Below are 22018 nucleotides of genomic sequence, written 5' to 3' on the forward strand. Positions count from 1 at the left end.
CGCTGTCTCTCTCTCTCTCTCCTAAAAATAAATAAAACATTAAAAAAAATAAAAATAAAATAAAAATAAATAGGGCGCCTGGGTGGCTTAATCGGTTAAGCGACCGACTTTCGCTTAGGTCATGATCTCGCGGTTCGTCGGTTCGAGACCCGTGTCGGGCTGTGTGCTGACTGCCAGCTCAGAGCCTGGAGCCTGTTTCAGTCTGTGACTCCCTCTCTCTCTGACCCTCCCCTGCTCACGTGGTCTCTCTCTCTCCTAGAAATAAATAAAACATTAAAAAAAAATTAAAAATAAATAAATAAAGATTACAGCTCTCAGCTAAAGCTCTAGCTACATCCTGGGGGCGCCTGGGTGGCTCAGTCGGCTCTTGATTTCAGCTCAGGTCATGATCTCATGGTTTGTGAGGTCAGGTTCTGCACTGACATCGTAGACCCTGCTTGGGATTCCTTCTTTCCCTCTCCTGCCCCCCGCCCCCAGCTGGGTCTCTAGACAAACAAACATATATTAAGAAAATAGCTCTCCAATCCTTGCCATGTTCTGTGAACATATAGAACAACATCAGAATGCCTGGGTCAAATTCCTGGGTCTGTTGGCTGTTTTCCCCCTTGGTTTTCAACAATCCAAGTCTTCTTTCTAGAGTGCCTAATGATTTTTTTTTTTATATATTTTTTAATTTATTTCTAGGAGAGAGAGAGAGCGTGAGCAGGGGAGGGTCAGAGAGAGAGGGAGTCACAGGCTCTGAGCTGGCAGTCAGCACAGAGCCCGACGCGGGGCTCGAACCCACGAACTGCGAGATCGTGACCTAAGCGAAAGTCGGACGCTTAACCGACTAAGCCACCCGGGCGCCCCATAGAGTGCCTAATGATTTTTGAGTAGATGCTGAGCATCACATCACAGGGGCTCTGAATGAGATCTTCCTCCAAAGGGCTACATTCTCTCCTGGCAGGCAGAGCACCTGAATCCTGATGAGGTCCGCTTTCAGGTTTCCTCATGCCTGCTGTTTCACTTGGGGCTGACTCCCGATACGGTGGTGCTCTGGGGATGTCCAGCACGATCATTGACCCCCAACTCGTCTTCCCCAGATCTGCAAAGCGGCTGCCACCTCTACTCAGCACCGTAGCTCCCAACTAGTTCTTTCCTATGAGCCCCTTTGGCGGGGAGTGGGGCTGGGTGGGGTGTTTCTGGCCTTGAGAGCGAGCAGTTCAGCAGTTGGCAAATTCATTGAGGAGAGATTGCATGTAGATCTGGGGGCTCAGCACCCCATCTGGCTCAGCATAATTTTGCCCTCAAGTCCAACCTGCATGGTGTGATGTCTGTGAACTCAGCCCAGTGGACTGCCACTATGTTCCCCCAAAGTAAACTGGCAAATGTCTTCAAAGAAAAAGAGAGGGTGTTGGCTTTCCTTTTCTTAGGCATCGCACTCTGAGTCCAGGTTCCCAATGCCTTGCACAAGCTCCTTTTATAGATCATGTCCAGTCTTTATGTAACTGGCCTGTGCCACACCGTTCTTCAGAGCCAATTCCAGAAGTGCAGCTGCAGCATTTGGGAGATCTACAAGAATATACTAACTAGAGGCACAGTGTTCCCGTTTATCTCCTAAAGTCTTCCATCCAGGGCCAGTTTTTCCACTTACCTTGTGGTTTCCAGTTGCAGCAGTTTCTCAAACGCCTGTCATCCTTGTATGCTTATGAAGACTGAAGCAGTGAAAAGCATAATCCATGTGCTTGGTTTTCAGCCATGCCAAGTGCTACTCTTTCTAGAGGGCTGCCTGGGTGGCTCAGTCAATTAAGCGAGTGACTTTGGCTCATGGTGAGTCTGAGCTCCACACTGGGCTCTGTGCTGTCAGCGCAGAGTCTGCTTCAGATCCCGTCTCTCTGGCCCTCCCCAGCTCACACGATCTTTGTCTCTCTCAAAATAAGCAAGCTTGGGGTGCCTGGGTGGCTTAGTTGCTTAGGCGTCCGTCTTTCGCTTAGGTCATGATCTCATGGTTCGTGGGTTCGAGCCCCGTGTCGGGCTCTGTGCTGACTGCCAGCTCAGAGCCTGGAGCCAATTTCAGAGTCTGTATCTCCCTCTCTCTCTGACCCTCCCCTGCTCACGCTGTCTCTCTCTCTCCTAGAAATAAATAAAAAATAAAAAAATAAGCTTAAAAAAACAAAAAAGAAGAGCAGTGCTTGTGTGGCTCAGTTAAGCATCTGACTTCAGCTCAGGTCAGGATCTCACTGTTTGTGAGTTTGAGTCCCACATCAGGTGAGCCTGAGCTCCGCTTCAGGTGAGGTCAAGCCCCACTGCAGATAAAATACCAGCCCCACTTTGGGTGAGCCCCGTTTCTCTCTCTTCCTCTATCCCTCACTCACTTCGGCCCGCTCACTCTCAAAAAAAATAAAAATACATAGAAACATTCATGATGAACTGGCCCGCCCTCCTGGCCTTGTGTGGACGTCCTGCTGTGCCCCACCCCCCTCCTCCAGCTTGTGCTCACATTCCAGGCCCCCCCTTCCCTGCTCTCCAGCTTAGCAACAGCTCCACTTCCACACAAATCGCAGCTTCCACAGAGTAACCTGGTGTCTTGGAGCCCCACCTCCACCAGGACAAAAGTTTCAGAGGGACAGCCCCACACCAGACGTGTAGTAGACATTAGGCCAAGAACAAAAAAAAAACCCAAAGCCCAAAAACCCAAGAGGAAGAAAATCACAAAGGGATCTGAGACCCTAATGGAGAAAACCCTTACAAGGCACCTCCTTATCCCACTTTCAACTGCTCTAGGGTGGCGGGGGGTAGCCCCAGTCCCAGGTCACAAGGCCCAAGCTTTCGGCATGGGACCTGGGACATGCCCTGGGACACAGACCAGAGTGGGGCCGTGGTAAGGGGACAGCCTTCTGGGGTAGACATTAAGAGCAGTGAAAAAAACAAGCTGCTGGTTATCAACAGGAAATTAATTTTATTTTAAATCCAAGGGGCCACAACAAATAAGGAGACTCCTACCCTGGGCTGGCAAACTTAGGTGGTGGCCAAGGTCAGGGGAGAGGATGACAGCAAAGGGATGGGTAGGAACGCGTCCAAACAAAACGGGGGGCGGCCCTCTTCATTCTGGCGCAGCCTCCATCAAATACCCGTTCTCTGGAGCAAGATACCCATCACCTCCTTCAGACTCCATGTACATGTCTCGGCCTTCGTTGCCCAGACCCTCCAGCCCGTTGTCCTGGCCGCCACCACCCCCACCTCGGGCCTCATCCCTGCCCCGTTCACCACCCCGCTCCCCCCGCTTGTGCTCGCGATCCCGGTCTCGGTCACGGTCCCTACGCCGCTCCCGTTCGCTCCGGTGGCTCCGACGTCGTTCCCGGTCTCGATCCCGGCCCTTCTCCTCTGGACCGTCAGGGCCGTCGGGACCCAGCTCCCCAGGAGGCCCGTCGTCAGGAGGCGCATCACCAGCCTCAGAGGGCTCCGCCATGTCGCCACCACCTCCGCCACCCCGTAGCTCCTCCTTGCGCTCCCGCTCGCGTCGTGCCCGCTCCCGGCTCCGGCTACTTCGCCGCTTCCGGTCCCGGTCCTTGTCCTTGCTACGCTCCCTGGAGCGCCTCCGCTCTTCCTTGTCCCGACTCCGTGAGCGCCGCCGCCGGTCCCGAGAGCGGGAGCGTCGCCGTTCTCGTTCCTTGTCTCGCTCGCGGCTTCGTTCCCTGCGCTCCCGCTCGCGGTCCCGGTCCCGGTCCCTGTGGGGAAGCGGGGAGGGGCCGGGCCTGGATGAGGTGGGCAGAGGTTTGCGGCGGGGCTCCCCCACGTGACCTCCCGCGTCCCAGGAAACCGGCTGCCCAATCTTACCTCTCATCATAGCGGGAAGTATCATCCCGGCCAGAATGCCGGATGTTCACGTCAGCCCCGCCTCTCCTGGTACCACCGAGGCCACCTCCTGGGGGCGGGGGGCGGGGGCGGAGAGACGGTCAGCTCTGGCAGGGCACCCAGGGCAGGGAGAAGAGGGGCATCAGGGAGCAAACGGAAGGCCTGCAAGCGCCTCTGCCCAGCGGACTCTAACAGGAGAGCCGTGTTTACACACGTGAGGCCTTTCACAAAGCGCCAGCCGGTCAACACCTGTGCTCAGATTCCGAAGCGGATCCTCAACCTCCAGGTCCACACAGCCTCGCACACCCAGTCTGCTCAGCCGCCTCCTTACACGAGGCAAAGCCAGGGACTTAACTATGTGGTCAGCCTCAGTTCCTCCAATGGCTTCCCACTATCTTTAGTCCAAAATCTCCCATCAGGTGGCCTCTAGAGCCTGCAGGCGCTGGCCCCTGGTTCTTCACTTCCGGCCGCTTTTCAATCCCCTCATGTTCTCCGTCTTTGTGCCCCACTCTGGGGGATCAGTCACGGCTCTCCCTGGGGTCTGCTCTTCCTGTCTGCTTCATTTACTGCTCCCTGAGACATCCGCCTGAACATCATTTCCTCAGCAAGCCTTCCTGGACCCACCCCACAGCTCCCCACTGTTTACTCACAGACCGAATGTTTCCTTCCTAAAACTTCCGGAGGAGCCTCAGTGTACACACCCCTGCGAGCTGGAGAACGCTGGCCTCTCCAGGCAGACTGTCACAGCGTGAAAGTCAGGACTAGGTCTGACTTTGCTGTCACCAGCACATAATATTAAGTGTCTAGGTACAGTGGTCAAAGGACTACTGAGGAGCGAGAGAGCGCTTTCTTTGAATGGGAAAACTCTGCCACTTGCCCACACGGGGACTTGGCAACGAAGATGCCGAACTGGGACAGGACTCCCGGCCGACTCCAGAACCTGCCCTCTGGTCCAATGTTCTACACCCAGCGGACTGGAGGGAAGCTTCACTGAGGCAGGCCTCAGTTCCACGCAAGGAAGTGACTTTTCAGTGGTGCCAGGTGAAAAAGGAGAAAGGCTGCTGGGAGAACATTCTAATAGGCAAAGGCACCTGACCAGGCACTTGGAACGTCACAGGTATGGCGCAGACTAGTGTCTGCAACTGTCAGGTCACGACCCAGCAATGGATTACAGCATCAATCTGATGGGTTGCAACCACAATACATTAAAAAGCAAAATAAAGGACACCTGGATGGCTTAGTCGGTAAAGCTTCTGACTTGAGCTCAGGTCATGATCTTGCAGTCTGTGGGTTTGAGCCCCACATGGGGCTCTGCAGAGACAGCAAGGAGCCTGTCTGGGATTCTCTCCCTCTCTCTCTGCCCCTCCCCCACACTTGCTCTCTCAAAAATAAACACTTTTAGGGGCGCCTGGGTGGCTCAGTTGGTTAAGCATCCAACTGTGGCTCAGGTCATGATCTCATGGTTTGTGGGTTCCAGCCCCACGTTGGGCTCTGTGCTGACAGCTAGCTCAGAGCCTGGAGCCCGTGTTCAGATTCTGTAACTCCCTCTCTCTGACCCTCCCCTGTTCACGCTGTCTCTAAAACAAATAAAACATTAAAAAAACAATAATAAATAAAGCCTGAATGCCAACTGACCTAGAAGATTCCAGGATTCTACCAGAACAGGAAACCGCACTCTGAAGAACTCACTCCACCCCAGAGAAATGAAGGGAAGAGAAAAACCGATCTGTAGTTCGGAGAGCCAGCAGGCGGAGTGTGTGGTCTCCGCCACATGGGTGAGTCCACGGTGGGAAGAGCGGGCAGAGGCAGGATTAAGAGCCAGTCTGCATCCATCTGACAGGTCTACCCAGGGAGGACCACCTTCCTGGGCAGCGGTCTCTCACCGTCACAGGAGTACGTCCTTAACAGGCATGTTTGGATGGCAGGACCTCAGATCCTGGCCCAACGCTGAGCCCCTGAGATCCACCCACCCCAAAACGCAGACTCAAGACAACTGGGTATAAAGCAGGGGACACACTGGGACGGTGCAGGAGACCCATCTGCACAGACAGCAGGCAAGGTGGCAGCAAACTGCGGAGATACCAGAGGCGGCTCCTGGCAACTTTAAGGTCTGGCTACAGGGTCCCCTTCAGGCCCACTGGCATCACACACCGTTGGGCTCCAAACGACCCCCAGGATTCTCTATTAACAAAACTCCTCTGGGGCGCCTGGGTGGCTTAGTCGGTTAAGCGTCCGACTTTCGCTTGGGTCATGATCTCGCAGTCCGTGGGTTCGAGCCCCGCGTCGGGCTCTGTGCTGACTGCCAGCTCAGAGCCTGGAGCCTGTTTCAGTCTGTGACTCCCTCTCTCTGACCCTCCCCTGCTCACGCTGTCTCTCTCTCTCTCTCCAAGAAATAAATAAAAATATTAAAAAAAAAAAACAAAACACAAAACTCCTCTGTGCTATAAAAACCTCAAACGTATTTCTGATACTTGCAATCAAACTGACCTTGACTGACACTGTGAGTCATAATTAAAGACAGACAAAATACTGTCGATGTATGTATGTCTTGCTCTTGACTAAAACACACGCAAAGGGCGCCTGAGTCAGTCAAACATCTGACTCTTAATCTCGGTTCAGGTCACAAACTTATGGTTTGTGGGGTTGAGCTCCATGTCCAGCTGGGTGCTGACAACATGGAATCTGCTTGGGATTCTCTCTTTCTCTCTCTCTCTCTCTGCCCCTTCCCCCCCCCACACGTGACACTCTCTCTCTAAAGAAATAAACATTTAAAATAAAAAAATTAGAAAAAAAACACCGTGAACAGCCAGTAACCAAACAGATATTTGCTGAGCCAATGTATCAACAGAGAGCAAGAGCAGAGAGTAAGTGGATGTGAGGGGGACATTTAGAACCCCACCAGGTGCTCCTTGCCAAGCTGGGCATCTGGTATGCTGAGCTCGGGGAACTCGGAGGCTACCCCCACTTCCCGGGATAAGGAGAATGAGGCAGAAAAAGAGGAAATCCACCAGCTAGTGAGGAAGCCAGAAGACGACAGCCCCCAGGAATGACGACAGTGATGAGAAGACAAGCTGGGGAGACGAAGGGAAGGTGTGAGCGGCCACGCAGACAGAGAAAAAGGGCTGACAGAGAGGGGCAGAGGACGCACAATGGAGCGCAAGGCCCACTGGGGCCCAGCCTGGGCATGGAGCGCTCACCTAGCCGCCGGGGCCGCCAGCCCTTCACAGTTCGGCCCCTCTCCACGTCCACAAGGACCCTCCTGCCGTCAATCTTCTTGCCATCTGCGTGCTTGTAAGCGGCTGCAACAGACGTGGGGGGGGGGAGGGGGAAGAGTCCCCAGAGGGTCCTCTAGTCAGGACAGGGCTCAGCTCTGCAGCATCCCCACCCCCACGTCCCCATCAAGGCACGCTGTGCGCACACACGCGCACGCGCGCGCACACGCACACACACACACACCCACCAGACAGCCAGGCAACTGACAGCCAGACCAACCCTCTCCCAAACCAGGAAGGGCCTGCTCCATCTCGGTACTTGTTCATCACCCCCCAGTAGCTACTGGGGGGAGCAGGACCGCCCCACCCCCACCCACCCCCCTGGGCCGCCAGGCCCTGCCTACTCCCAGTCGACAGAGCAGCCCCCTCCTGCCCAGGCGGCCAAAGTCGCTGCAAAGAAACTGGAGGTTAACTTAAGGGTGGACTCTGCTGTGGGGGAGGGCTCCTCCACAACCCCAGGCATGCACCCTAAAACATCGTGCTGGGGGCGGAGGCCCAGCTGGGCCGCACTGCACCCCAGTTCACACCGGCTTTATTATTTTTTGTGTTTTGGGGGACGGAGGTGAGCGTGGGGGGAACAGACATCAGAACAGAAAATGAACCAGAGAGAAGGGTGGGAGAAATCTTCAGGAGATGGCAGGGAGCAGAAGGGTGGGGGTCCAGTGCTCCCAGGGGGCCTGGAGGGGCCCCCTACAGCAGGTGGGGGAGAGGGGAAGTGGAGGGAGGCCTGGGAGGCGTGCGGTGCTCCTGACAATTCCTGCCTTACCTGAGCCGACAGACTGCCACCCAATCCCAGCCCCCGCCCCGTCTCTCCCTCCACAGCCCCTGCTCAACACACGCTGGGAGGCCAACCCCAGCCTGAGCCTCTTGGGCAGAGCGAGCAGTCGAGGGGGAGATGCAGGGTGAGGCACGTTCCTGCTCGTGGCCACATCACAGCCACGGGCAGGCCCAAATCAGGGCCTGTCTCACACGGGGCGTCGGGAAGGCCAAAAAAGTCCATTTCCCACCCCCAGCCCTGGCCTAGGGAGTCGTCCTCAACCAACCACAATACCCTGCCCCGCCCCAGCCCGCTCCCCCCCAAATAACAACCAGAGGAAGAGAAAAAGGTGCCATTTACCGATGCCGGCCTTGCGGGTGTCCAAACCGAGCGGGATGGGGGGGGCTCGGCAACTCCTGGGGGCCTGGCGAGGAGGCGGGCTTCCCGGGGGGGGACACGGGACCGCTTACCTGGAGCCCCCAGCTTACCTGAGCACGCGCACAGACCCCACACCCACCACCATAGGGTCAGCTAAAGCTACGGGAAGGGAAGTAGGGGGTGCTAGGGAGCCAGTGGAGGGGGAAAGGAGCCACGTCTCCTGCACCATCTGGAGGCAGGCAGAGGAAGTGGCGGACCCCAAAGAAACCTCGTGGAGGCCTTGAAAGAGGGGGAGGCAAGGATAACCTAAAGTCTAGGAGCTGGTAAAGCCCCGGGACTATCTTGTTGCGTTTAAAAAGGCGGCTGGGGAGGCCTCAGTGAAGCTGTGCGCCCTCACACGTCCCGGTAAAGTCCACGCTGAACTAGGCACACACCCCGCCCCCTCGCAGCACATAGAAGGACTTTTCCAACCGGAGCTCCACACTCCCTCCCGCCACCTGCTGCTCAAAGGCTGGCACCCAAGGGGGCAGCCTCAGGGGCCCAGGAGATGGAGTGCAGCCCAGGATCTGAGGAGGAGGGGGCCGCTCGGCCCCCGCACCCAGAGGAGGGTTGTGGGGGGGGACGGGACTGAAGGACCGGGAACACAGTCAGGCAAAGGAACCCTGCTCTGGTTCAGTGTCCCAAACCCCCGAAGAGGCCCAACCCAGGAGTACCAGCAAAGAAACCACGGGACGTGTGTGCTTCTAGGCTTCTCTTTCTCTCCCTCTCTTAGGTCTCTACAGACAGCGGAAGGGTTTTAAGTAGAACTTATGACACTTCCAGCCCCTGGCAGCCTGTCACTAAGTCCCTCCCACACTCCAATCCCAAGTCCGTGCACCCTGCAGAGCCGCTGGGCACCACGGCCCCTCGGGAGGCCTCGACCAGGAGAAGGCGGACAGAAAAGGGGCACAGCACCCTGAATCTAGCAACCAGAAAGATTCTCCAGGGCCACCACAGTGACAGCCCCACAGAAGCACGGGGGCAGGGAGCAAAGGGTTGAAGGGTTCCACATGGAGCCCTCCCCCCACTGCATCCAGTCTTCCGCATTCCTATAACGTGCCCGCTGACGCCATGAAGCCAGGTTAAGTCAGGGGCTGGTGGAGCCCAACTGGAGAGGCCAGATGCCTTTCCCATCAGGGTCCGTCCTTCCCTTCCTGGGAGCGACAAGATTACCAGAGAGCCTACGGACTGGGGGCAGGGGTGGCAGCAGGGACAAAGGGCACCCAAACAAGGAAAGGGTTCCGGGTGCGGGGAGGCTGAGGGGGCGACAGGGGACGGGAGGAGGGAGGCCTCACTGCTCCTGCGCTGCCTGGCTAAGCTGGGCTAGTGTGCGGTGCTGAGTGATCTTACCCATGATACAAACCCTTATACCAACCATACACTGAGGTGTTGTAAGGGGAGCGTAAGCATCAGCTGCAAGCCAGCTGCGTGGTGGCTGCAGTGACAATAAGAACAGTCAATTAATACGGCGGCCCCTGGACACGCCGCAGCCCTGCCCACCCCCACCCACCCATCCCTGCCCATGTGGACGCCGCCGCGGCCTCAAAAGGGGCTTTGGAGATGTGGGGGCAGGCGCCGAACACGCCTACAGGCCCACTGCCCACTGAGGAACAGGGTGGGGGGCCAGGGGTGGGGAGGCGGAGGGTCGGGTGGCCCAGCCCCAGTTGTGCTGGGGGGAAGAGAGGGCAGGTTCAAAGGCCAGTCCTCATTCTGACCTGGCCACCCCCAGTTCTGGTGGGGGAACGGGGAGAGGCTCCCCGAACACCCGACCCCTCCCCCCCACGTCCTGCTGGCCCCAGCTCCCACCCAGTTCCCTCCTTGCCCCTGAGGTTCAACGTGTGACACTTACCTCCCCGGGTTCACACACACACACACGTTGTGGGGGATTTTGGTTTTTGTTTTTTAAAAAACACGTATATAAAAAAAAAAAGATATATCAGAAACAAAGGGAGGAGGAGAAGAGACATCGCTAATGTCAGGTTTGGCGGGGGGGGGGGTTGGGGGACAGACGATGGGAAGGGGCTGGGCAGCAGAGAAGAGAGAGGGTCAGAGGGCACGGCTCCGGCCAGAGGTACTCACAGTGCATGTCTCGCTCATGTTCGTACTCGATGAAGGCGTAGCCTCGGGGCTTTCCTGACCGCTTGCTGTAGACCATGTGTATCTGGGGGAGGCGCAGGATTAGCTCTCAGACAAGGAAACCCCATCTTTTCAACCATAGGCCCTGTGTGGTCCCAGCCCTGAGATGCCAGCAACAGACACCTCGTACCCTGTCCTTCCACGAGAGCCCAGGGTGACTAATGCCCTCCAGGCACCGGGCTCAGCAGTGCCTGTGCACACTGATCTCAAGCCCTCACTACTGCTCAGAGCCCTCGGGACTTTACAATGAAATCACAGCACATCAGCTAAACACAGAGCCTTCCTCTACAACAGGAATCAGCACACAATTCCACATCTTCCCCAAAAGGCCAGACAGCAGATACTTCCAGTCCTGAAGACCTGACATTGTCTGTCCTGACTACCCGCCTCTGCCTTACAGCAACAGCAGCCACAGACAACGGTAACCAGATGGGCCTGGCTGGTTACCGCATCTTAATTTTACTCCTGCCACCCAAGTGCACCGTGGAGAAAAACAGAAGCGAAACGTAGTCCATGGACTCCGAAGCCCTGAAATGACGGGATGCACCCTCGGGGCCAGGAGCCAGCTTTCTCCCTCTACACCATCCCTTTCTAGTTCAAATAACCCCAGGCCCAGGCCACTCACCCTTTTAATGGGTCCATACACCTCAAACTCTCTCCGGAGCTTCGATTCTGTTGTGTCATAGTTCTATCAGGAGACAGATACAAAGTTAAATGGAAGAAATTAGCCATCCCAAAGCCCTCAGAACATTCCAGGACCTAGCCTACTACCCTTTGTCCCACACCCAAGCTCTCAGCAGCCCAGGGTTGGGGAGCTGGAGACTCACCACTCTAGCCACAAAGAGAGTCTTGAAGGCATCACCCTGAGCATTGGGATCATTGTGAGGGTCCCCTGTGCAGAAGAAAAAAATGTGTAAGTAGGAGATGTCAATAACCAGTTTAGGCTGATGGGTAAGGGGACAGGCTGACCTTAAGCTGACACTGGATGGGGGCTGGCAGCCTGAACACCATTTCAGACCTACACACGCTAAAGGCCCAGTCCCCTCTGGGCAAAGGCCAGGCACCCAGAGGCAGCCTGAGCACTCGGGGTGCCGGGTTTCCTCCCTGGCCTGCAGGGCCATGCTGCCGCCCAATGGCACAGCCTGCAACTTCCTCCCTGGCCTGCAGGGCCATGCTGCCGCCCAATGGCACAGCCTGCAACTGCAGCTCACAGGGACACCTGAGCTCAAAGGCTGGGAGAGCCTGGCGGCGGCCAACACCCCACTTCCTGCCTCAGGACCTCTGTGCCCCAGGGTGCCCCAGGCCTGGTGCTGGCGCGCGCCCTACTCCCAGCCTTCCTACCACAAGGCCACTGAGGAACAACCATCTCCACAGAAGGGAGCCAGGATCTATTACAAAACCAATTTCAGTAGGGATTCTGATGGCTCAAGCCCAGGAAGAAGTCCTTTTCATCGACTCTAGCGGCTCAAGCACACAATGGCTCTCGGCTCCTGCCCGAGTCCCAAAGGCACCCCGACCACTGCACAGTGAAGGTGGTTGGTTCTTCCACAACACACGCAGCGCTACCCTTAGAATGACCTCCGGATCCCAGGAGAACGTGAAAAAAGAATGTTAATAATTTATCAAACACAGAATTAGGCCCAGACACCGTGCTACACACTGAAAGTGAATCTTCATTCTGCAAATGGAAACTAAACCAGCCTCTGAAGCATGGAAGAGGCGAAGGGTCAGAGCAGCAAAGAGGCCAAGCCCAACCTCGCAGCCCGGGTGTTCTAACTACCAGGCTCCGTGCAGAACACCTCCACGCCAGCTTCTCAAGAAGACAGTGTGGGTGTTGTAAGAAGCCAGAGAAATAAACTTGCAGATCTGAGGAGACTAGGCTGCAAACACAAATGAAATTCAAGAAGCCTTTAGTGAATGTATCAAAAACCAGAGGACTGAACCCAAATTCAAAGGAATAACTACCCGGAAACGGATGGTGGCCTCTGAAGACAACCCCATCTTTGCACCTGCCCCACCCCCCCATCCTTCTGAGCTGTAGTTTTCGGTGCCCTGTCTCTCAATCTGCACTGGACTGCTCTTGTCCATTCACCGGCAAGTATTCGCAAGCACCCAGAACCGTCATAGGCTGTTGGGGATTCAATAGCGAAAAGAGAAAAGAGCCCTGCCCTGTTGAAGCTCAGACACTAACGTGAGGAGGCGGACAGTGAACTCGAAGTCATCCAGTTCTACCACACGGTGACAGACCCGGGGCAAAGAGCTGTAACTCGCAGGTCAGGAAAGGCCTCACTGGGATGAGGACATTTGACTGAGGACGTGAGAATATCACAATGGCAACAGGAAATGCATCTGCCAACCCCAGGCAGCAGGTGGTGTAACAGGCAGGGCAGGAATGCTAAACCTACAGTGATTGCAGGGGGCGGGCAGAGAGGAGGGGAGCAGACCTGAACTTCCTGCCAGGCCCAGGGAGGGGCCTGGCAGCACCTGAGGGACACTACGGAACCCTCTGTGATTCTTGCTCACTCAAGGGGCCAACCCTGAGTGTGAATAATGGCAAAAGCCAGTGCAGCCGAGCCAAGAGCACCCACGTACCTGAAAACGGAAGACGTCAGCAGGAAGAGGGCAGCAGAGAACTGAAGGCAGCCAGCAGCTCAGTGGTTGGTGCACTCGTGCGCACAAACCCAGGGAACTCCCCCGTGCCGGCAACTCTGCCCTTGGGAAGCCCCTGGTCAAAGGGATTATCTAGGAGCTCGCAGAGCTGCACTATGGAGCGGGGAAGCCTGTTTAGAATCTCAGATGGTGGGAGGGGCGCCTGGGTGGCTTAGTCGGTTAAGCGTCCGACTTTCGCTTAGGTCATGATCTCGCGGTTCGTGGGTTCGAGCCCCGCGTCGGGCTCTGTGCTGACTGCCAGCTCAGAGCCTGAAGCCTGTTTCAGTCTGTGACTCCCTCTCTCTCTGACCCTCCCCTGCTCACGCTGTCTCTCTCTCTCTCCTAGAAATAAATAAAACATTAAAAAAAAAAAAAAAAAGAATCTCAGATGGTGGGAAAAAGTATCTCAGAACTCTCACTCTTGATAAATATACTGGCCTTAACGAGCCTCTATTTTTCCTTATCTTAAAAATGGGAGTTGAGGCACCTGGGTGGCTCAGTCGGTTAAGCATCTGACTTCAAGACATGATCAAGACGTGGCTCAGGTCATGATCTCACGGTTTGTGGGTTCGAGCCCCGCATCGAGCTCTGTGCTGACAGCTCAGAGCCTGGAGCCTGTTTTGGATTCTGTCTCCCTCTTTCTCTGACCCTCCCCTGCTCACACTGTCTCTCTCAGAAATAACATTAAAAAAAAAAAAAGGGAGTAATAACCCCCACCACACTTGGAAGCTGTGAGAAGCCAACAGTATGAAGTACACCAATTGCTTAACAAGGGACAAGGCCCCTCAAATGGTAGCAGTTACCAGTGACAAGGCAGAGCCAACCTCTGGTTGGAGATGGAGGCTCTTGGGGCCATGAAAACCCTAATGTATTTGACCCATTCTTTCTTCTTTCCAATTATGCAGAAGTTCAAGCACTTAGGAAAGCAGAGAACAATATAATGAAGCCCTAGGAACCAGCTTCAATTATCAACACATGCCCATGTTCGTTTCTTCTGTATCCCCAGCCCACCGAAGTATTTTAAATCAAACCCCAGATGTAGCATTCCAGTCTCTAACTAAGACTTTAAGAAATCATAACCACCATACTCTCACTAAACTTTAAAAGGTTAAGGTCAGATCCTTAACCTGAAACCCAAGGTTCAAATATGATCCATTATTTTTAAAACTACACTCTTCTAGTTAGCTCATTCTTTGTAATGCTTATTTAAAGAAAGCGCACATGCGCGGGGCAGGGAGGACAGAGATTTGAGGCTGAGGGCACAGAGCCTGATGCAGGGCTTTGTACCCACAAACCATGATTATCAAGGCCTGAGCCAAAGTCAGACATTTCAGTGACTGAGCAGCCCAGGCGCTCCAATACAGTTAGATGATTTAACAATACAGTTAGATCATTTAAATCAGGGTCCAAACAAGCTCCACACACATCACTTGCTTGACTGATCTTTTGATTTTTTTTTTTTTAAATATATATTTTTTTTTATTTATTTCTAGGAGAGCGAGAGAGACAGCATGAGCAGGGGAGGGTCAGAGAGAGAGGGAGTCACAGACTGAAACAGGCTCCAGGCTCTGAGCTGGCAGTCGGCACAGAGCCCGACGCGGGGCTCGAACCCACGAACCGCGAGATCATGACCTAAGCGAAAGTCGGACGCTTAACCGACTAAGCCACCCAGGCGCCCCTGATCTTTTGATTTTTTAATCAGACTTCGAAAGGGCTCCCTGCTCTTTCTCCTTGTCCTTTATTTAAGAAATTGGGTTATAACTTTGTTTTATATCATTTCCCACATTCTGAATTCGACCAAGTGCATCTTCATGATGTCGTTTAACATACCAAGATCCCATCCTTAAAATGTGGAAAATAACTTCCAAGTGGGGAAGTGATTTATCCAAGGCCACCTGGCAGTTAAGCGGCAGGATCGGGGTTACAACGCACGTGGCCAGGCTGCAAGGCCTGTGCCCTAGCATTGCAGCCAAGACTCCCCCAATTCACTGCTGCCCACAATTCTGTGTGCTAGGCCCTAGCGGAGGTGGGGCCACGGTGATGAGCAATCTCATCCAAACCCTGCTCTCTTAGAGCAGCTGTGGACCCACAATGCAGAGATGGAGATGCTCTTCAAATCCCCCCTGCAGACCGAAGCGACCAACTGGTAGCTGGACTCAGGGCTTTCAGCAAACAAGGTGACTTGACCTGAGCGGAAGTCACGAGAGGCTTCCTTGAGAAGCGACAGCTGAACAGGGATACAAAGAGCTGTTACACATAAACCAAGGTGTCGTCAGAGACTAGGGAACAGCCTGGGCAAAAGCCCAGTACCAGGGGGCCATCCAGCAAGAATGAAACGTGAGAAGAGGCCGCTATGGCTAGAGTGGGAAGCACGGTGCACAGCAAGTCTGGAACAAGGGGCAGGAAAGAGACTTTGGTCTTTATGCCAAGACCAAATGGAAGCTGCTACCAGAAAACGAGAAAAAGTTGTACTTTAAAAAGACCCAAAGAGGGGCGCCTGGGTGGCTTAGTCGGTTAAGCGTCCGACTTTCGCTTAGGTCGTGATCTCGCGGTTCGTGGATTCGAGCCCCGCGTCGGGCTCTGTGCTGACTGCCAGCACAGAGACTGGAGCCTGTTTCAGAGTCTGTATCTCCCTCCCTCTCTGACCCTCCCTTGCTCATGCTCTCTCTCTCTCTCTCTCCTAAAAATAAATAAAAATATTTAAAAAAAAAAAAAAGACCCAAAGAACCTGGTGGAGACAGACACATAAGTAAACCAGTTAGATGGTTACTGTATGTCCAGATGAGAGGCAACCTGAGTGGTAAGAAACATGGAGAAAAGGGTCAGATCTGGGACATTCAGAGAGTAACAGGGACTGGTCGTGGTGACAGACTGAAGAGAGGAGGAAAGAAAGTGTTAAAACAAACTAGGTGGCAACAACAGAGACCATGACTTGCAAGGCTACATGGCCAAGTTCCAGTGAAGGAAACATCCAAGGAGAGCAGGTGGGTGGGTGGGTAGGAAGAGGTAATTCTGAATGAGGTTTGGACACTGGGTCTGAGATGCCCTGGAGGCATCTGAGAAGGGACCGAAAGGCAGCCCTAGTGAGTCAGTGCTCAGAGAGCTCTCGGCTGGATATCCAGGCATTTAGATGTCTGACATCTGCACAACAGCCCCGAGGAAATGTCCCACTCCAGGGAGTAAGGTCCAAAATGACACGATTCCTCACCTCACGGGTGTAGAAGGAAAGACCATGTTTTCCAACTACAACGTCCTTACTCCAACAAGAAAGGGCCACTTGAGACTGAGGTGACCCTCTGTGAAGTCTGGTTGATGACTGACTGCAAGCGGTCTGTCCTCCCACGCAGCTGGTGGCGGGGCCTGAGTGCGCTCCCCTGAGCAGTGAGCAGCCTGCGGTACGTGGCCTCCCTTCCCGCCAAGCCTCACCCCATGCAGTACTTCTTACGTGCCTAAACCAAACACAGTGCTTGACCGACTTCGTGGGCTAAAAACGTGAACCACCCCACCTTCCCCAATGAGAATCTTGAGCTGGATCAGTGGGAGAGAAACGCAAGAGGGTTTGAAGAAAAAGAGATGGGAGAGGAAGACAGACTTACACATTTTTAGCTCTGTCTCCACTTCCTGCTGTCGCCGCTCAATCTTTTCCCGTCTCTGTCAGGAAAAAGTTGGACAACTGAATGCGGACAAAAGTGCCCTGATGTCAGGGAACATCCTGGAGAGAATGAAAGTGGCAAAAAGACACGTGGCCAAGAGACGAAAATTACATACCTTCCTCTCCATGCGTTCCTCCCGGGTTTCTGCTCGAGTTGGGGGAGGGGCATCTCGAGGGTCCTGGGAACAAGGAGAAAGGTGACAGGGTAGGAGAGACAAGGGGAAACTGCAAGGGACACCCATCTAGAAAACACAATACCTCAGCCACTCACTAACAAGGAAATATGGACAATTCCCAGGCCAGTGGAGTTGGGGGAACAGCGTCAAAACACGGTCCACAGAACAATGCCATTCACCAACTATTCCTGGTCTGTGACCAGCAGAGTAATCAGAAGATTCAGAAACTTCTACAGCAATCTCACAGAGTACTTTCATGACCGCTGAAATTAATAAAAACTTGATCTTGGGGTGCCTGGGTGGCTTAGCTGGTTAGGTGTCAGACTTCAGCTCAGATCACAAACTCATGGTTGATGAGTTCAAGCCTTGCCTTGGGCTCTGTGTTGACAGCTCGGAGGCTGGAGCCCGCTTTGGAATTTGTGTCTCCCTCTCTCTCTGCCCTTCCCCTGCTTGTGCACACGCACACTCGTACACTATCTCCTCTCTAAAATAAATGTAGTTAAGAAATAAAAAGGGCGGGGCGCCTGGGTGGCTCAGTCGGTTAAGCATCTGACAGGCTCAGGTCATGACCTCACGGTTATGGGTTCAAGCCCCGCATTGGGCTCTGTGCTGACAGCCAGCTCAGAGCCTGGAGGCTGCTTCAGATTCTGTGTTTCCTTCTCTCTCTGACCCTCCCCTGCTCACCATCTGTCTGTCTGTACACTCCCAGAAATAAATAAAACATTGGGGCGCCTGGGTGGCTCAGTCAGTAAAGCGTCCAGCTTCGGCTCAGGTCATGATCTCGCAGTTCATGGGTTCAAGCCCCGCGTTGGGCTCTGCTGATAGCTAGCTCAGAGCCTGGAGCCTGTTTCAGATTCTGTATCTCCCCCTCTCTCTGACCCTCCCCTGCTCACGCTGTCTCTCTCTCTCTCTCAGAAATATATAAAACGTTAAAAAAAATTTTTTTTAAATAAAACACTTTTTAAAAAAGGAAATAAAACATTAAAAAATAAAAACTTGATCTTTTATTCTGTGATCTTTCTTTAAAGATACGAGGAAAATGAAAATGATCCCTCTGTTTATCAATACTCCAATCTACAAAAGATTTATTCTTTATCATAGAGACTGGGCCCAGGGCTGATGCAAAAGGAGTGGACAGTGCAGTTCAGAGTTAACAACTGGACCACCTCCTGAGAGCCAGGGCAGTTTCTTAAGGTCTCCTCACCACCCATTCAACGGTAACTGCTACGTGACCCGCATCAACGGTGCCATTGGCCTGTAGCCATTAAATTAGTTTAATTAGCTAATAACACTTCCCAGTACTGGTTCACCGAGGGTGGCAAATCCTACTAAGGAGCAAGCCTCCCATTATCTCTCCACTAACTTCTGCTCTGCAGCTGCCTCCGCCTTCAGCTTCCCTTTCTTACGTGATGCCAGAACTATCCACTTCTGACTTCTGGCTGAGTGCCAGCGTTTCTCAGGTGTGCTCTGATGCACCTTACAAGGTGGACGTGGCTGTGCCAGTTTTACAAATGAAAAACAAAAACCAAAACAAAACCAAAACACGGAGGCCCCGGGGCCCAAGTTACTTGTGTTTTCCCTGCATTTACAGAGCTGCAATCCTCAAGCCCACTTGAACATCATCCTAGTAGTAACACAACTGGTCAACATGGTAACGCCAACGTTCTGGCGACTACTTGGCGGCAAGCCCTGTAACGAGTGTTGCAGTTAATTCTCCACCGATATTGTGAGAAAAATATCATCCCCTGGCTAAAAACGAAGAAATCCACTAAGAGAATACACCACTGGCCCAAGGTCACAGGGCTGATCCGTGACGTGCCAAGGTCTGCCTGACCCCAGAACCTGAATCCTCAGCTGCCGGTTACTGCATTTTCACAAAAACCCTGCAAGAAACGCATGATCAACCCCATTTAAGACACAGAAACCGAGGATCAGAGAGAGTAAGTCCCCCGCCTAAATTACCGAGCTAGAAAGTGGCCAGAAACTGGTGTCCCAAATACAGCTCACCGGCCTCTGAACCCAAACCACTCCGGGTCTGCTCGGCCAACTCACCTCAAACTCTCGGATGTAGGGTGCAATGCCACAGTAAGGTTGATTGTGGTGTTTCTCATGTGGCAGTTTCTCCAAGGGTGGCAGGTACGGGATAGGGTCACGGGGAGCAAAGAGGGCCAAAAGGTTGGGTGGCAGGAACTGGGTCATCTTGCCAAGTCTGAAAGGAGAAGAGCCTCGTGTTAGGCTGACTGGGTGAAGATGAAGACCCTACAATTCCCCCAAAAACAGAAAGAAGAGTAAGATCTCAGTATTAAGATAGGTCTGTAAGAACATGGAACGATCGTACGGCTCAGAAGAAAGGAGGAAATCTGAACGAGAAATATCAAGTTCTTGGGGAGAGGCTGTTGTGAGGGCGAGGCCGGTGAGGGAAACAATGACTGAAAAAGAATTGATGAGGAGCTGAGTCTCAGGGTCCCGAGCAAGGAGCCGTGTGGCTGAGAAGCCCCCTGTAAGCTGGGGGGAGGAGGGGCGGGGGGAGGCTCAAGGATCCTTACGAGGGGGGCCCAAAGCAATGGCGGCGTGGGTGGTCCCACACCTTGGAGAACAGGTTATGGGGGCGAAGGTCACAAGAAGTCCCCGATCAAGGGAAGAAGCGCATAAGCAACAAGCCCCTTGAGCCAGGGGCTTGTGGGTAATAGACCTAGGCCCCCAAAGACGAAAGGAATTATGGGTAAGGGTCCAGGAGGCCGCGGAGGCGAGGAAGAAAAAGGCAACACACCGCAAGGGCCTGTGGGTAAGGGACCGCGGGTGAGCTGTGGGAAGAGGGCCTCAGTGCCCAGAGGACTCTGGGTAAGGGGTGCAGAAGGGTTCTGCGGCGGTGGCGCGGGAAGAGGGCCCGGCCGCGGGGAAACGACAAGGGCCCACCGCACGGGGTTGTGGGTAGCGGCCCCGCACCCGGTAAGGCCACTCAGTCTCACTCACCCGCCGCGCGGCGCCCTCCTCGGCCTGGCGACGGTCCGGGGGCTCGCGGCGGCTGCGGCGGCCCCTCAGCAGCAGGGACTCCCGGTCTGGCTTCGACTCCGGCGGCGTCCGCGTCGGTCTCCCTCAGTCGCCCGCCCAGCGCGCGTACCAGGCCGCTGCTCACGAGCCCGCGCGGCCTCGGCTCGCGACAGGGGCAAGGGGTGGAGCCAGCCTCAAATCCCTCCGCCGTCTCCGCTGCGCACGCGCGGCGCGAGCCAGAATGCGCACGCGCGGCGCGAGCCAGAACAACCCACACACAGGGAGCTGCCGGCGCCGCTGGCACTGCGCACGCGCGAGGTCACTTCCCCGCCCACGGGCACCTTAAACTCCTTTGCCGCGGCGGGCTGCAGGACGCAGTGCGCACGCGGGTACCGCACCAAGCCCCAGCCCCCACCACCTTCCGCTCTGGGCTCCAACCGCCTCTGTGCGCGAGACTCCGCGATGCTCCGCCCCTTTCCCCTAACACACTTCCCGGATCTTGTACGCATGCGTGCGTTGTACGACAAAATACCCCTCCGCCGCTTTGCAAAGAGTCCGTACGTGATTGATGTTACATTGAAGGCTACTTGTTAGATCAGTAATTGTTCACCCAGCGCCTAGTGTAATGCTAGGCACTGCTTGGGCTCTGGAGATTCAGCACATGACCAAGGCAAAGTGTTTTTCTTCTTGGAGCTTACGTTGTACTGGGGAGATGATAAAGCCATTTAAAAAAGAATAAATTGCGGTTTGTGGCCAGCACAATAAAGAAAAATAGTGCAGGGGAGCCTGGGTGGCTCAGTCCGTTAAGCATCCGCTCAGGTTACGATCTCCAGGTTTGTGAGTTCTGCTCCGCATGGGGCTCTGTGCTGACACCGCGGACCCTGGAGCCTGATTCAGGTTGTGTTTCCCTCGCTCTCTGCCCCTCCCCCACTCACTGTGTGTGTGTGTGTGTGTGTGTGTGTGTGTGTGTCTCAAAAATAAACATTTAAAATTTTTTTAAAAATAATAGGAATAATCCTGGGGCACCCGGCTGGTTCGGTCTGTTGAGTGTCCCACTTGGGCTAAGGTTATGATCTCACACTTCCAGAGATCTAGCCCCGCATAGGGCTTGCTGCTGTCAGCCTGTCAGTGCAGAATCCACTTCAGATCCTCTGCCCCCCTCTTTCTCCTCCTCCCCCGCTTGTGCTCTCCCCAAAATAAATACATTTTAAAATTATAATAGTAATAATCTGTATTCCTTGAGCTGTAGGCTGAGCAACTGGGTGATTGATGGTGCCATTGATTTTATTTAATTTTGTAAATGTTTTTATTTTATTTTTGGGAGCGAGCTAGAGCATGAGCAGGGGAGGGGCAGAGAGAGAGACACACACACACACACACACACACACACACACACACACAGAATCTGAAACAGGTTCCAGGCCCTGAGCTGTCAACACAGAGCCCGATGGGGCTCCTGAGTGGCTCAGTTGGTTAAGCATCTGACTTCGGCTCAGGTCATGATCTCATGGTTCGTGGGTTTGAGGCCTGCATCAGGTTCTGTGCTGAACACTTGCTCAGAGCCTGGAGCCTGTTTCAGATTCTGTGTCTCCTTCTCTCTCTGCCCCTCCCCCACTCACGCTCTGTCTTACTCTGTCTCTCAAAAATAAATAAATGTAAAAAAATTTAATTTAAAAAAACCCCACAGAGCCCAATGGTGGGCTCGAACTCACAGACCATGAGATAATGACCTGAGCCAAAGTTAAACTCTTAACCAACTGAGCCACCCAGGCGCCCCCGTGCCATTGATTTCGAGAGAGGAGATGGGGATGGAGGGGGGTTATTGAGGAGGGCTCGCGGTTGACCTCACAGCTCTGGGTTTGGACATGGCAAAGATGTCTGTTTGACACTCAGGTGCTGTTGTCACATTGGAGTGCATGACAGCCACAGAGGAGTCTGGGGCTGGAACCCTAGATCTGGCAGCCCTTGGGTTAGAGTTGGTATTTGAAGCCATGGGACTGAATGAACTCACGTGGGAGACGAGAGAAGCTAAGATGGGGAATAGAAGAAGTGTGAGGACTGAGTCCCAAGGCTCCCCACCCCTGACAGTTCAGAAACAGCAGGAAGACCCAGCAAAGGGGACCGAGCAGGAGTG

General features: G+C 54.1%; 1 protein-coding gene across 2 annotated transcripts; it reads right to left on the reverse strand.

Annotated features, from left to right (window-relative positions):
* Positions 1–2915: 2915 nt before the first annotated feature.
* SNRNP70 (small nuclear ribonucleoprotein U1 subunit 70) lies at positions 2916–20070 on the reverse strand. Of its 2 annotated transcripts, none has more exons than XM_039245832.1 (10): positions 19867–20070; positions 18946–19102; positions 16834–16896; positions 16662–16716; positions 11244–11308; positions 11042–11104; positions 10360–10441; positions 7032–7133; positions 3817–3904; positions 2916–3707 (listed from the first exon to the last, which is right to left on the reverse strand). In XM_039245832.1, the coding sequence occupies exons 2-10, from the start codon at positions 19090–19092 to the stop codon at positions 3083–3085; spliced, it is 1290 nt and encodes a 429-aa protein (XP_039101763.1). In that variant the 5' UTR covers positions 19093–19102; positions 19867–20070; the 3' UTR covers positions 2916–3082. The 2 variants fall into 2 exon arrangements, with proteins under 2 accessions (XP_039101763.1, XP_039101757.1); XM_039245826.1 differs by having other exon boundaries at positions 2916–3734; positions 19867–20069.
* Between the last annotated feature and the right edge of the window lie 1948 nt (positions 20071–22018).

Source organism: Hyaena hyaena, unplaced genomic scaffold, assembly GCF_003009895.1.
Source record: "Hyaena hyaena isolate Hyena2069 unplaced genomic scaffold, ASM300989v1 scaffold_9, whole genome shotgun sequence".
Classification (NCBI taxonomy): Eukaryota; Metazoa; Chordata; class Mammalia; order Carnivora; family Hyaenidae; genus Hyaena; species Hyaena hyaena.